The 16,512-nt window shown below is 46.8% G+C and overlaps 1 protein-coding gene across 3 annotated transcripts in view; it reads right to left on the reverse strand.

Annotated features, from left to right (window-relative positions):
• SLCO3A1 (solute carrier organic anion transporter family member 3A1) overlaps positions 1-16,512 on the reverse strand; it is a 263,922-nt gene that overhangs the window by 192,710 nt on the left and 54,700 nt on the right. For all 3 annotated transcript variants that reach the window (XM_072950745.1, XM_072950744.1, XM_072950743.1), the window contains exon 2: positions 15,792-16,257. In XM_072950745.1, the coding sequence (XP_072806846.1) occupies positions 15,792-16,257 (466 nt within the window). The remainder of the gene's footprint in view (positions 1-15,791; positions 16,258-16,512) is intronic.

Here is a 16,512-nt window from a genome sequence, read left to right on the forward strand (position 1 = left end):
ATTCTTAACGCATGACAACAGTATTGTGATTACGTTTTTAAAGAGTCTGTAACTTTTAGAGATAAATATTAAGTATTTATAGATAAAATGACCCATCTGAAATTTCTGAAATAATCAAAGAGGGGGCGACTGGGTGGAGGTACAGATGCAACAAGAAAGGCCGTGTGTTCATAATTATCGGGCAATGGGCACACTGAGGTTCATTCAACAATTCTTTCAACTTTGGGGTATGTCTCAGATTTCCCATAATAAAAAAAAAATCAGTTATTCCTCCAAATCTCAATTCGGGGCCAGACACAATCAGTAGACATTATGTTCAGACCTTATCACTTACTCACCAACAGATGTGACTTGGGACAGGGTACTGCACTCTGCTGAGCCTCAGTTTCCTGCTCTGTGAAATAGTCATGATGAAGCGAAAAGGAGCAGACTTAAGGGCATCACTGAGATCAGTGCCCACCACACAGTGTGTGCTCCCCTGAGGAAGCTGCCCACCGCCCACAGCTTTCTAAGTCATCATCGTCACAGCACGCACGCGCGCGCGCACACACACACACACGCGCGCACACACACACACACACACACTGTGCTTGGTGGTCCCTCTCAGGCTGGCCTCCATGATTCACAGGAAATCAACACCACCTCCCCAGCTACAAACACTGTGAGTTCTGGAATCGCTTCCCCCAGACATCCAGACAGCCAGTTCAGACACTGCCTTCCTTTCTGAGCCCGGGTGAGAGGCTTAGCCACATTATTCCCTTGCCTGGATAATGTACCACGTCAAGGAACAGCATTTGACACCGATGAAAAATGGAGTTCACACAAGTCCTTGCTTTAAGAACAGGCAGAACATCATTGCTTCTTTTCTCTAACAGCAGCCATGGTTTGGAAGACAGCGTGTCACTCTGCAAAGTACTGAATCATTACTCACACTTATAAAATACCCCTGAGCACATTTGGTCAATATTTCCCGGCTCCACATATACAAATGCATGTAAGGGTTCCCATCAGCCCGGTGTTTCATTCTGCCCTCCTTAGCTTCCAAGCTCTCACTTTTTATGAGCGCTGCTGATCGAGTTTGCTAGAAACACATTCCTTGGAGAAAAAATTCCCTGGGCTCACATCCCCAGTTTGTCCCTTCTTAGGCAGTGACTCAATCTGTGCCCTGATTCCCTTCCATAAAATGCAGACAATGAAACCTAACTCAAAGAGACTGTTTTCAGAATCACAGCAGATAATACACTGAAGAACGTGGCCAGTCTCTGGCACACAGAAAGTCTGATAAACGTTCACCGGTATTACTGCTCTTACAGGCTGGTTCCAGGTCTGGGCCCTCCACGTATCCCCAGTATCTTGACTGACACATAGTATGTTCTCACCTAATGTTTGTTAAATCAATGAGTGAATGAATAAAATGTGGACAACAACATTTAACATGTCTCAACTTGTGAAAAAGGTAGGGGTCAAGTTACTTTAAGTCTTGAAAATTACAGAACTATTATTTTAAACATATGCATTATATTAACATACATAACTATAGTGTTATTATCCACTGGACCCATAATAAAATTCAATTAAATTTCATGAAGATGCCTTAGAAGTTTTATAACCAAGGTTTCAGAAAAATGCACTCTCTCCAGGCTCCTAAGAGTTCAGAAGCTGCTCTGAAGCACTAGCACTGTGGAGGATACTTTGGAGATGCCAGTTTGGGTACAGTGGGACTCCTCCCATCAGGGGACACAGCTGTCCAGGTGAGGTGCTGAGAACCTGGCCTGGGGCAGTGAGTGTGGAGGGGACTGGGAGTCAGACACAAGGGACCCTCAAGAGTTAGTACCAGTCAGTAAGAGCTGGCAGCTTTTAAATGCAGGGCATGGAAGGGAAAAAAACAAGGTAGGTCAATGACAAAGAAAACTTGGGAGGAAATTAAGGAGTTAAATTTGGGATTTAAACTGAGCTTGACACCCAAGTAGATGTCACTTAACAAGCCAGAAATAAGTGGCACACAGATGTTCATAGCAGCAGTATTCACAATAGCCAAGAGGTGGAAGCCACCCAAAGGTCAATCAAGGAATGAATGGATAAACAAAATGTGGTATATACATGCAAAGGCTGATTTGGCCTTTAAAAAGGAAGGGAATTCTGACACATGCTACAGTGTAGATGAACCCTGAGGACATCACACTAGGTGAAACAAGCCAGTCACAAAGAGACAAATGCTGTATGATTCCACTTAGAGAGGTACACAGAGTAATCAAATCCAGGAAGACAGAGTAGAAGGGTGGTTGCCAGAGGCTGGGAGTTGCTTAATGGGTACAGAGTTTCAGTTTTGCAAGATCAATGAGTTTCGGAGATCTGTTGGATAACAATGTGAATATACTTAACACTACTGCAATTTAAAAATGATAACGATGGTAAATTTTATGTCATGACTTTTTTTTTTAACCAAAATTAAAATCATTTTTAATTAAAGGAAAAAAAAAAACTAGAAGTACGGATCTGGAGTCATGAGCTGGGGTAGTTCAATTCCCAACTTTCCAACTTTGCACCCAAATTCCTAGATTGACTACTTGGTCACTCACATTGGGTTTCAGCCCTCTGAATCCTCTCTCTGTTCCCCCAGGTAGATCAGTAAAAAATGGTCATCTGTCTACAAGTCAACAACAAGATCTCAGTCAAGTGTGGCTGGAAGACATACAGGCAGACCTCACTGTATTGCACTTTGCTTTACTGTGCTTCACAGATACTGCATTTTTTTACAAACAAGGTTTGCAGCAACCCTGCATCAAGAACGTCTATGGGAGCCATTTTTCCAACAGCAATTGCTCACTTTGTGTCTCTGTGTCATGTCTGGATAATTCCTGTAATACTTCAAACCCTTCACCAGCAAAAAGATTATGACTTGCTGAAGGCTCAGATGATGGTTAGCATTTTTCAGCAATTAAGTATTTTTTAATTAAGGTATGCACATGGGTTTTTTTTTTTTAAGACATAATGCTATTGCACACTTAAGAGATTAAGAGACTACAGTATAGTGTAAACATAACTTTTGTATGCACTGGGAAACCAAAAAAATTCGTGTGATTCACTTTACTGTGATATTCGCCTTATTGCTATGGTCTGGAACTGAATGCGGAGTATTTCCTAGGTCTGCCTGTACAGGGAAGAGTGTTCCGAGAGGACATGGTGTCCTGCAGGGTGGCTTAAGAAGAACTCCGCCACTCTCTGGTCCATCCTGGAACCACCTTCTCCTGCTAACACGGGTCATTTCCACGGGCGGTCTACTCATCAAGTTCTTGAGAACCTCACTGGGCTGAACAATCGGGGAGGCCCATTATTTTCCCAGACTGAGAGGACCTGGGAACTACCTTATTTTAACCTGTTGCTCTTGACTTGCTCCTCTTCTCTCTCATCTGTTTATCCATGATCCATGAAGTCTGCCTTACCCTACCTCCTCACCATGTTTGCCCCCAGCTGTGGGTCTAGCAGTCACCCCCAACTTGTACAGAAAAGCAAGTCAGCTGAGCCAAGCCTGGGAGCGGGGAAAAAAAAGACTCAAGTCCGAGTTGCATAACAGGGCTGAATGTGCACCAATTACACACGCTGCGAGGCCTCCGATGTCAACGAAACCGTCTGCTGAGCGCGCCTGTCTCGCTCTACTACAGGGAGATTATGAAAACTAGTCACATGGCGGTTTTGTGGTAGGAAGAAAGCTTTATCTGATGAGAGTTTTAAAAATTCCCACGGGGAAGCCAAGCCCTGAGCAGCCTACACCCATCAGACCTCTCCCGACCTAGAAACTCATCACCATTTCATACTTTACTGCTGAAATAACCAGCATCTCTGGGTATTTAGGATACCAAAAAAAAAAAAAAAAAAAGAGAGAGAGAGAGAGAGAGAGAGTGAGAAATAATTAGATAGTTGGATTAAGTCACTTTTAACACTGAGCATGGCACACTTGGGGGTCTGTATTATCCTGGCGGAACATCGCAGAATCTAAGGACAGAGGAGGGGAGCATATGATGGGAAAGATATGGGATAACGGAGATCAGGATTATAATCCAGGCCTTGCCATCAATAGGACCCCGGACACACTACTTACCCTCCATCAGCATCAGTTTCCTCATGCGCACCACATACAATGAGAAGACCAGCCGCAGTCTCCCTGGGCTTTGGGAGTAAGAAGCGAGAGACCACAGGCAAAGCTCCTATTCTCTGTCAGAGAGAGGAGACCCCATGAAGGAGAACTTAGTGCAGCCTTGTGCTCATTATTCAAACTCACTGGTGCTTAACACCCTTCTCCAAATAGGCAGACAGCAGTTAAGGTTTCTTTGTGGCAACAATGGATTCTAGAATTAAACACTTGCTCATGGCCAGTCCAAAAAAAAAAAAAAATACAAGCACCAATGTGGGAGATATTACGTCCTTTATCCTGCCTGAGGGCTTCTGAATCTTGTCTTTAGCTCCAGAATCACAGGCATTCATGCTTACTTAAATCTAGACAGTTGCTCTGGCCGGCTGAAGACAAGGTTCCTGTCCCTGTGATACAAACAGACAGACTGAGGCCGGGGCAGGTGAAATGATTGAGACCTAAGAATAGACAGCACTGGGTTTCAAAAGGTTCCAAGCGTCCATGCACAATTTTAGAATCTATTAGATCCTTGCTGTGTTAATGAGGCCTCTTGCTGGGAAGCCAAGTTCCCTTTGTAAACTCCATTAACAACCAGCAAGGCAAGTGGGCAGCTGTGACTGTTCTTAGGGTAATAATGCCTCGCCCAGAAAGGGAGGCTGTGGGAAATCACATCCATTTGGACCACATGCTTAGAACATTAGAGAGAAAGGAAGAGAAGTTCTCCCTGGAGAGAGATTAGGATGAGCTCAACCCCCAGCCCTCCTCCATCTTCCAAGCCTGAAGTAAGAGGCAACAGTCATCGGCAGAGACAAAAAGGCTTCTCAAATGCAGCAACTATCTCAAAAACCTTGGGATAAAGTTTTTATCCATAATTGTTTGCCAAGTTCCTTCATGTCCTCAGATGTTTTTTAGGGGCCCTTACAACTTTTTTTGCCTCTTTGTTGGTTTGTTTTTAATTGCCCCAAGAGCATTTTTCTTAGTAAGAACACATGGAAAGTTGTGACTTTGACGGGTCAGATTCCATTAATGATCCAAGTGCATTTTTAAAATGTTTTTGCTTTTAGAGCAAAAAAAAAAATTTTTTTTTGTTTTCCTATCTGCACATCAGTTTAAAGCGGCACAGAAATTTTGCTGAATATGACCCCCAACACCCACAGTTAGGCTCAAAGTAGGAATGGAAAATTTCTGCCTCAAAGGAATTTGGGGGGGGGGGATGGAGACGGCGGCGCAGGAGGACAAGGGCTGAGAGGATGTCTCCAGTACCACGGAGGACACATTCTGACTTCCCACTCACAGTCGCCTAAGTGATGCTAAAATATGTCCTGTTCTAAGTACGATGGCTCCCCAGGGAGCAGATCAAGTTGAGGGCTGAGCAGTGAACAACATTCCACTCCCCAAATGCCATCGGTCACTCCATGCAGCCTGTCACCTCGACTATCTTGGGTTATCTCATCCCGAATCGCCTGCCATCAGGGTCTGCTCTATATAAAGACTTTCCATGGTTTTAACCTTTTTGGGGTCATGAACCTCTTCGAGAATCCAGTGAACGCCTCCCCACAAAGGTGCACATACACCTCCATACAACTTTAGAGGGCTGTGGACTCCTCTCCTAAAGCACGTCCAAGAAACTTTAGCTTCAAGTCACCCAGTTAAGTAGCCCTCAATTTCTCCTGATGCTCTTGGGGCAAATTCACAGATCCCAGCTCTAAAGACTGAGGGTCCATTGGCCAAGTAATGCTTTAGTATCTTCTTATTTTATTTATATGTGTGCCAAAAAAAAAAAGTGCATGCGCGCGTGCACACACACACACGTGGTTTGGCAAAAACAAAATGGCGAAGCCGAGGTGGGATGGGAAGGTGTTCATTGAGCTTATTCGTTCCTGACAACACCAAGTCATCATTGGCAGGTCAGGTAGCTTTGGCAACTGTATCCATATAGAGAAGGCAGGTTGGTTCAGTAAACAGTAACACTGAATAAGCTTCATGGGCTCAAGGGTTTCCTGCCCACATAAGTGGTTTGCTATTAAACACTGACTCTTCCTGCACAAAGCCTGCCAGCAGGTTATTTTTAAATTCTTTTACTTGGTTTTTGTTTTTTCTTGAGGGGGGATTGGAAGTGGGTAAGGTGAAAGTAGAGGAGATATTACTTTTGGCCTCTGGATCCCCATCCTGCACCTAAAATGCCTAACAAATAAAGAAAAACCAGAATTATTAACCTAATCCTTTGATTGTATGTACAAAGACAGGAGTTCCTCAGTTTTTTAGAACATCACCAGTGAATACCTTGATATTACAAAAGCGCTAGTGTTTTGATCAGAGGACAACTGCCTTACATGTGGAAAGAAACCCTCATCCCAGTTGGAAGATGCTTGTTCAAATCTCAAGAGGAACGTAATCCAGTTCAACTCTTACATGACATGATCGGGCATTTAAGCCTGATTAAGCAGGATCCTAATTCAAAATATTTGGATGCAAATGCTGGAAAGGATAATTTATGTGCTCAAGTAACTGAGACTCTAACGGGAATGCTAATTGGGAAATAAGCTTCAGGCATAACTGGATCCAGGGAGTCCTCTTCCCTACTCTTTCCCCGGGTCTAGTTTCCTTTGCTGACTTCATTCCTAGGTCAAGTTCATTGCATGTGACAGCAAAGATGGACACTGGGATCTCTGAGCACTCAGTTATTACAGCTAGCAGCCCTAGAAGAGAAAACTATCTGTCTCTTCCTCACTGCCCCAACCCCCTATTTCATTTTTCAAACTTTATGTTAGACTCAAGTCGTCTCACTCCTTGGGCCAATCATCGCAGACCAGAGCCTTTCTTTGCGTCCTGATTGGCTGTGCCTGGACCACATGATCATCTCTGCAGCCCACAAGAACCACCCGGGATAGGGAGAGGCAGTTTTCCAGTGAAAACAAATGAGGTTCTGGACAAAGGCAAACGTCCACAACAAAGACTCTTATGTGAGGCATGTTAACACTAAAGAATCCTCCATGAAGAACTCACTTCCCACTGAAGAGGAAGGCCATTAACCTCTAATCCCATGATAACAATAGCAAGTCACAATCCTCTACAGAAACCAGACCCTGGCATCTGCTCTCACGCAAAGCTTCTTGTAGGTGAAGGGGGAAGAAAAGGAGTAAAGCCAATTATTCTAAGAAAGGAAGTAAATAGTCTAGAAACAAACTAAAGAAAAAGAGAACGTGTTATTCAGGACAATATCTTGAAATCTTTTTTGATTGTAATCTGCTTTCACTAGTCGGGGGCAGTAAAAAGAGTCTGAGGCACTTATGGAAGGAAAACTCCCTGGTCTGCCTCTTCCTCTTTCCCAGGAATCTTCTCTAGGTCTTACTTCCTGTCTCACTAACACTTCGATGCTGTATTCTAAAGTCCCTTAGCAAAGATGCTCTCTCACACACACAGTAAACATCCCCAGGCACCAACCAGCCTCCAGTGGTATTGGTTTTTTGCATTCTAATCTCCTTTCAGGGAACCCTGAGTAAAATTCTCCTCTCTCTGCCCATGCTTAGCTGGGACAAATGGTCTCCTTCCTTTCCCACTCTGTAATTCCCATGCTTAGGGGGCAGGAACAGAGCCTCAGCCAGCGGAGCACCCTGGGCATCCCGCTCAGCTGTGGGCCTCCACTCATGTCTGCACGTTGTCCTGTGTGTGCAGAAGAGCCCCGCCCCCTCCCTCCAGCCCAGTGCCCACATCCTTCAGAACCACGGTGGACAGCACCACTTACTCTGGCTGTGGCATTTGTGATGGGCAACTGCTCTCCTTTCCTCCTTTCTTTCTATTTGTTTCATTTCTTTGCGACTCAAAAGGTGAGTGTCACCTGAAATTGATGGTCTGGAGCAAAGAACTCAAAACAGGAAGCCCTCAAAGGAGTCGAGCTGGCTTCTAAGGTCATTGGCCCACCAAGGGTTTGGAGAGGATTTCAATGAGCAGGCAACTCACTCCACTTGAAAAATATGAACTTCCGGTCTCTTACACATCAGAAGATCTGGCAAGATGGACTTTGAGTTCCTACGGGGCGAGGCTCCTTGGTCCCCCAGCCTCCACACACCCTCGTTGTGGTCGCCGAGTTCCCACAGCCCTGAGGATGGCTACCCTGGGCAGCAGATGTCGGGAGGGGGGAGGCAAAAACAAGGGCACCAATGCTCACGGCCGGCCCAGAGCCTCTCTTAGTTGACACCCTCGTGCCTGACTCGTTTACCTCCCGGAAAAACCACAGCAAGGCCCAAGTGGCTGGTTTCGAGCTCCCACTCAACCTAACGCAACTAACCTGAGCTTTTATGATTTTTGGCCAATATGGATGAGGCTATAGTCACAAAAGTATCCATCACCTTAATATCCAACGAGCTAATTCCAGCATTTCTAGATCAACAAACTATTATGCAAGCATTTAAAGTGATGGTTACTGTTTACAATATACACAAAAGTTTGTCATTGATAAAAAGCTGATTTACTTAAGAACGTGGTCTCAGCTAAGTAAAAATAAATACAAAGAAAAAAGACTGGAATGAAATATCCCAAAACGCTGACAGTCATTTTCTATAGGTAGGTGGATTACACATTAGTTATGTTTTCTTTTTCTATTTTTGTTTTTCCCAATTCAAACAAGAATGCAGTCTTTAAAAAAAAAAAAAAACTGACCCGATATTAAGAAGCAAAGTAAGAAGCAATGTGCTGGAACCCAAAAAGCTGGCCGATGTACCACGCTGGGGCAATGGCCTTCCTCCGGGGGCGTCTCCGACTTAATACAAACCAGACTGCTTGCTGCTTGGGGCAGCTCTGCACTTTTCATACTTTGAGATGAGCTGCAGGAAGGGGTCTGTAGGCAAAAAAAAAAAGAGCCCTGCTGATTTTAATTCAAGACCAGAGAGGTTGCTGTTCTCAAATGTACTAGATGGATTACATCCCGGGCTGGAAATCAAGATCTGACCACTTTTGTCAAAAGACCTGCCGGCGTGTTTAAATGAGCCAACTGCTTATTCCTGCCTCCGTGTGGACATCCGAAAATGGAGATGCTCTGACCACAGAAATCAACAGGACCTCCACCTTCACCTCCACCACGGACATAATGCCTGACGCTCAGGCAAAGCTCTGCGAACTAGATCCTAGCTTCAGTTTACTGATAAGGAAAAAGGCTCAGGTCTACTGAAACGTATCTTGAATCTCAAGACTGTCAAACTCCAGAGCCCATGCTCAGAGTCTTGTCCAAGGTCACCAGGCAGTGATTCCATAAATCGTGGGGCATGAATGATGAGTGGCTGACAATGAATGAGAAACACCCACTGGCCCAGGCAATATGGAAGAGACAGGTAAAAAAAAGCCACACGCGTCTCCTAGCACGGTGCTAAAACACACTGGAAACGGCATGTGACCAGCTACTGGGGAGAGGGAGTGGAACACAGCCAAAACAAATTGACTGCTTTTACAGTGTCATTGATTTAAAAAAAAAAAAAAAGAAAGAAAGAAAGAAAAGAAATTAAAGAGGGAAACTTCAATATCAATGAAGTTGCAAGCATATAATGAGCTGTGCTGGCTCCCATGAGGGATGGCTGTTTAATTATTTTTTCAGATGAACTACAGTCACAGTGTATTTGATCCATACCCGACCTGCACTCTTTGGAGAGTTAAAATACATTTTATCCAATGTCAAGTTAAAATAAAAACTCATCAGAAGCAAGATAACTTGGGGCTCCCAGGGCTTGGAAGAGAAATTTGGTTCTCTTTGGTTGCTGCCTGGTATTCGGGTGACCTTTGTGCTAAACAAACACTTGGCAGATGAAATCTGAGAATAATTCTCTTTGCATCCTTAACTGGAACTGAAGGGCTCCACTGGGTTTCAATAGAAGTGATCAAACAAAGAAAATGCGGCACGTCCGTGCCTAATATATGTGCCACCTGACTTGGAGGAATTGATCTGTGTATTTAGGGACCCTGCAAGGATGCCATTCTTCCTGAGAATGCAGAAGCCCTCCTCACAGAACCCCTTTCCTCTAGCCAGTTACCACTCCACTTTCAGCCTTCTCTCTGTCTCCACATCTTCGTGTGTGCGTGTGTGTGTGTGTCACATGTACATAGGTCTGCCAAACCCTCACACGACTCAAAACAATCTGGTTTCATCTTGATCCCACCCTGCATTTTAAAAACATCATCCACATGTCATAAAGTTGCACAGAACTACACAGACACAGACATACACACACAAAGGAAAGCATACAAAACTGATGAAATTTGCATAAATCCCATGGACCGTACCCATGTTCACTTCCTGGTTTTGATACTGCACTACAGTTATGAGAGATATGACCACTGGGGGAAACGGGATGAAGGGTACAGGGAACGTTTCAGTATTTTGCAACAACTTGGAGATTCTATAATATATTTCAAAATAAAAAGTTAAACAAACTACATCCTCAAATAATTCCTTGAGTACCTGGAGAAAAACAAACAAACAAACATGACAACGCAGATCCTTAGAGAAAAGGGCAGAAGAGGCAGGGGAGTCTTAGTTCGGTTTGATCATGGTACCCTGGGCCCTGTGATGGGCTGAGTCATCTCCAATCGAAAACTCATTATGTTGAAGCCCTAACCCCCAGGACCTCAGTAGGTGGCTATACTTGAAAATAGGGCCTTAAAGAGGTAGTTAAGGTTAAATGACATCACATGGAGGGGCCCTAAACCAATCTAACTGACTGAATCCTTATAAGAGGAGGAAATGTGGACACTCAAACACACCAGAGATGCATGCCCATGGGGGGAAGACATGTGAAGACATAGAGAGGAAAAGGTACCATCTACAAGCCAAGGAGAGGCTTCAGAGGACGCCAAGACTACTGGCACCTTGATTTTGGATTTCCAGCCTCCAGAGCTGAGAAATTTCCCTTGTTTAAGCCACTCACAGTCTGTGGTGCCATGTTAGGGCAGCCCTAGCAAACCAACAGGATACCCAAATCCTGCATACTCCAGTCACCTGGCTTTGTGCCCTGGTTTCAAGCCCCCTAACCTTGGCGTCCCTCTTTAAGAGGGAACAGTGGCTGCAATGTGGCAGGAAACTGCATCAAGTGAGGAACAGAGGTCCTCGCATGGAAGACCAAGTTCTAGGTACCCTTCCCTGTCCTTGGGAAGGCGGTGCCCAGTCACCTGTGCAGTTATCAAAACACGGAAGAGGAATTACAATTTCTCAGGGTGGGCCCAGAGGGCAGAGCTGGAACCAGCGTGTGGAAAGTTAGAAGGAGACAGATTTCTAACACAACATAAGGGCAATTTCCTAATGTCTCTGTGGTTCCAAAATGGAATGAACAGCCACATGAGGGTACGGTGTCCACAGTTCTGAGGACGGGCAAGTGGGACACAGAATCCACCAGATGCCCCTGCTGCAGAAGGCTCAGCTCTGATCTGCTCCCATCTCTCCTCAAAGCACCGTGAAAATGGGAACAACCTCCTTCCAGAATCCTGACTTGAACCGTTAGCCAGGACTCCCTTCCCTCCCCTCCCTCAACTCTCTGTTCTGCCTTTGACCCCCACTTTCCATTCCAATCGCACCTCTCCCCTTGGATCTGAGACACACCGCTCCCCACCCCATCTTCCTGGCTCCTCTGACTTTTATTTCCTAAAGGCTTCAGGCTGTCTTACAGAATGCCCTGACTTGCACCTGACCCCCTGGACCGCCCACCAACCCTCTGCCCCCGACTCCAGCCTTGTCACAGATTCCTGGAAAATACATCACTCTCAGACCCGAAGCTCAGCCCCATTCATTATCTTCGGCAAGTTATTTAACCTCTCAGAATCACAGCTCACCCATCGGTTGCATTATTAACAGCAAAAATTTTTAAACAATTGAGGGCATTAAATATCACTGTATAGATCCACAAGGCAATATTACATATGTAGAAATAACACCAGAGAGGAATATTTAGGGACATGGGGAAATATGAACTATCAGGAGAAATAAAGTTGCAAAACATTGTTTATTAAAAAACACTTTAAACACATTTGTTGTGTCTAGAAAAGCATAAAAGTGTACCAATGCAAAAAATAATAACTTTAGATAACCATAAAGCTAAGAGTAATTATCCTTCAATGTTTCTTTCTCTATACTTCCAAAGTTGTCAACGGGAAACATGTACTTTTTAAACTAGAAATAGAGTTATTTAAAAACTCTTTACGTCTCTTGTTGGGAAAAAACAAAAACAAACAAAACAAGGCACCAACCACGTGACAAGTGATAACGTGCAGCCAATGAAAGGACAGGCACTGTGAGTCCATGACATTCTCCCACTTATTCTTGCCTACAATACAATCCAATGTGCCACGCTGTGAACTTGGAGAAAGGGGGCAGCTAGGAAGACTGAGCTAATGAGAGGTCACCACATGGGCTAGTGGCACAAGCAGACTCCCAGGGGGTCGATTCCTGGACCCCAGCCATGCCTCTGCCCCCACTGAACAGTTCCCACTGCCACTCTGCCTCATCAGTCCCACTGGGAAGAAAGTGCCACGTGCCACCCACAGGTCACCGTCTAGCCAGGCCATGGGGCTGGGCTCCACATTGTGCGCCTGCCAGCAGAGCTGCAGCCCCATTCATCGGGAGTTGTCGCAGTAATGAGCTCCCTTGGCTCCCTCCCCAGGCAGGCGTGGAGCAGCCACAGCACGCTGCCAGCCCGAGAAGCCCCTGCTGAACGACCCATCAAGGAATCCAGGCGTTTGGCAGAGACTCAGCCGGAAGAGGCCAAAGCAAATAATCCATTGGGTGGGAAATACCGGCTGGGTTCAAGGTGGAAGGCTTCACGCCCCTCTGGTTGGAGGGGGTCTAGGACACGGCCACAGATGGGCAGACAGCACCCAGCTGGTGACCCACAAGGCAGGCAACCCAAGGCTTGTCACCAGCGGCCTGTGGCCCAAGCACTGCGTGGGTGCCCACCCCTCCCCTGCTGACACCCACAGGAAAGGAGCGGCTAGGAACAGCTGGGCTTCACGTGAGCAGTATTTATAGTCCTCCCCATCTCCGGGCCACACTCACATGTTAGGGTCTGGCTGGATGTGGGCCTCTCTCTCCTCAATCGCTTTGCAGGAGCTGGGACCCAGGAGCAGACATGCTATTCCACCCCAGTGGGTACCCAGGGACACTCACAGTCCCAGTGCCTTTAGACTGTCCTCCTCTCTGAAGGGAATTAAGAGGCCATCATTCATTTCATTACCATTCAGCACCTCCTCCCCTCCAATAACTTCCCCAAGCAAAATTAAGTGGCTTTAGGAACTAGTTCCCTCTTAGAGGAGATAAGTGCTAACATAACCTCATGCTCACAAACACATTTTATGACCTGGACAGTGAATGACTAAACCAGTGATGCTCTGCCTATGCCTTGGTCTTCTTCTATTGTTCCTAGAGAATTCAAACCGTGCACGGAATAAAAGGCCACTTAACAGAGGCCAATTTGTGCAGAAGGCTTGCTCTCTGCTGCTCCCTGGAAACTCAGACCAGACCCATGAAACCAGTTCAGAGACGCTCAGGCAGGCCATCTCTACAGCCCTGTGCTGTCATGTTTTGGAATTTGGCCAGATGCCACCAAGATGTCCATGCACCACACAAACAGACACTCCCAACTTTGTGAATACTTAACTGTTGTAGAGGAAAAGGATGCCCACGTAGAAATTTGGCTGAGATGTTCTTTCTACCAAAAACTCACTGTAAAGCCTACAGATAAGGTCTCAGGGCTAGAGGCCCGGTGCCTTGACGGTCAGCCCTACCACCCACGCCTCCACCTCCCAAAAAACCGGAATGACTCTCCATCCTAAAGCTTCGCACATACAGACAGGGCCAGGAAATACCACTGCCCAACTCATCAAGGCAACTTCCAGAAGAGGGCTCTGAGCCTACTGGTCCAGACAGGAAGCCCCAAGCAGAGGTGATTTAACACTAGTGTAACTTATGGTGGGATTCTGGGGAGAAATGTTCTATTTGATTTCATCGTTAGGGACAAGATCCTAGCATTTCACTGCCCATTTCCTTCCATGAGCTCTGGTTTATCCACTTGCTGTTACCGCTAGCAGGAAACATCTATCCTAGGGTCCCAGGGTGGCATCGGTCAAGTCAGAGATCAACTGCCCAGCTGGACCTTGGGAGGCTATTTCGGCTACATGCTGTGGCCCAGGTCTTGGTCTGTAAAAGACTCACATGGAGTGGCTTTCATGGAAGCTTTAAAAGCATCAAAGTGTAAACGATTTCCTTAGTCCCCTCTCCGCGCTGTGCCCACCTTCAGACACAATTATGGAAACCCTGAACCACAGGGAGGAAGGACCAGCCATCTCTGACCTGAGCGATCTTCCACTTCGTGTTCCACGGGCAGGTCACAACCAGGCCCACAGGTGCTCCAGCCCCTGGATGGAGACGCACATACTCTCCACCTTTCTTGCCTAGAGCCTGTTCATAGAGGGCTGAAACCTATGTCTCCGACAAACATATCCAACAAGGTCAGTGACTCCACAGCTGAGACAGAAAGTCACAGAGGAAAATCGCCATTCAGGTGTGTCACTGCTCCCAACCCTCCTGTCTCAGAAAGCTGGGGCAGTGTATCGTGGAAGCTTGGCAGGTACGGAGCTTTCTGACAAATTCTGCTCAAATTTGATTTTAACCTACACCTCCAAATTATAATTAACTTGATACTCTTTGAGGCATACCGCTTTGGGGAGACACAAAGCTTCCACAGGGAGAGGTAATTTTTTTCAAAGCTTAGCACTCAGGGACTGGGGAGATGTCATACCATCCAACAGCTGGTGGGAGGCAAAATCAGGTTTGATAAACAGCAAATGGAGATGCTCATTTGGGGGCCAGACCTCCCCTACCAATGACCACTTGACAGTGCCCAGAAGCAGTGACTGAGGACCCCATTTGCTGTAAGAGCAATTCACCCCTTAGATGTTTCTTAACCCCACACTGGCAAATGGTTTCTATCACTCCAGCATATGAGAAACCATTATAGTGCAGAACAATTTTTTTCAAAGCTCACATGTACCTTATTTCTTCTTAAATATCCAGTTCCTGTGCATACCCACGTTACATACATGAGATGTCACCAGCTTTGAATAAGACCAAACATTGGGCAAGCAATCACCTCTTTGACCTTCAATAGGGCAATGACCAGGAGATTATTTTGATGATTAAAAATGTGGGTTTCCAATGTGGAGACCCCCCAAGTAGACTTCCCTGGCTAATGCCCGAGAGCCCAAAGTCCACACACAAACACAAAAAGCAGATAAACAAACATAAAACTCCTCCTGACCATGTATTCCCATGCAAGGTCTGCTGATGCTCTAGGTCAGCAGAGGGTAAATTCCACTGTACATGGGATTCACCTGGGGAGCTTTTCAAAGCAAAAGCTCCATGCTCAAGATGCACCCCCTGGACCAACTACATCGGCATTTCTGGGGTAGCAACCCAGGCATCAACATGTTTCAAAACACCCGAGACGTGCAGCCCAGTCTCAGAACCAGCGCTCAGGCAAAATCAAAAGTTCAGGGGGCCCACCTTTCCTTCCTTTGTTAACATGCCCCAGGGACTGACACAGAGCACGAACCCAAAGGAAACGACGAACCCAAAAAGGAAACGTCGAACCCAAAGGAAATGGTGTCCCCGCGCTGGGGCAGCTCCTACCTATGTAGAGCGAGGAGTCCTTCCTCCGCACATGGTCGTCGATGTAGGAGACGCCCAGGGGCTGCACGGGGGTAGCACCGATGCCCAGGAGCACCTGGGCCCCAATGAGCAGCAAGTACATCATGTTGGTGGCGGTCCGGCTGCGGCAGATGAGGTCCGGGTCGGGTCCCTGGTCGCCGCCCGAGCCGTTGGCGGCGCAGACGTCGCGGCCCTCGGCGCCCCAGCGGATCTCGCCTGCCTCGTACTTGTACTGGTGGGTCAGGAACTCGGGCAGCGCCGAGAGCAGCGCGCCCAGGGCCATGACGATGCCTCCGCAGCCGATGAGGCGCGGCCGGTGCCCGCGCGCCCCGAAGTAGCTCACGAAGAGGATGAGCGCCAGGTTCCCGATCTCGAAGCTGCTGGCGATGACGCCCACGTCGGCGCTCTGCAGGTTGAACCTCCGCTCCAGGGTGGTGAGGACGCTCACCTGCGAGGTGCAAAACGCAGTCTCAGCGCCGGTGCCCACGGAACCCGCCCCGGAAGCGCCTCCCCGGGCCCGCTCCCGCCCCCGCCCCGGAAGTACTTTCACCAGCCGTGCAAAGTGACTTAAACCTGAAGGGTTCAAAGCCCGTTTCCTTAGCATGATAACCCTAACTCAAGGGTTAAAGAATTAACTCTCCCACTGGCAATGAAGTCTTTCTTGGCACCCGTTTCCATCCTGAAAGGGTCTGCCTCTATGCCG

Source organism: Vicugna pacos, chromosome 27, assembly GCF_048564905.1.
Source record: "Vicugna pacos chromosome 27, VicPac4, whole genome shotgun sequence".
NCBI lineage: Eukaryota > Metazoa > Chordata > Mammalia > Artiodactyla > Camelidae > Vicugna > Vicugna pacos.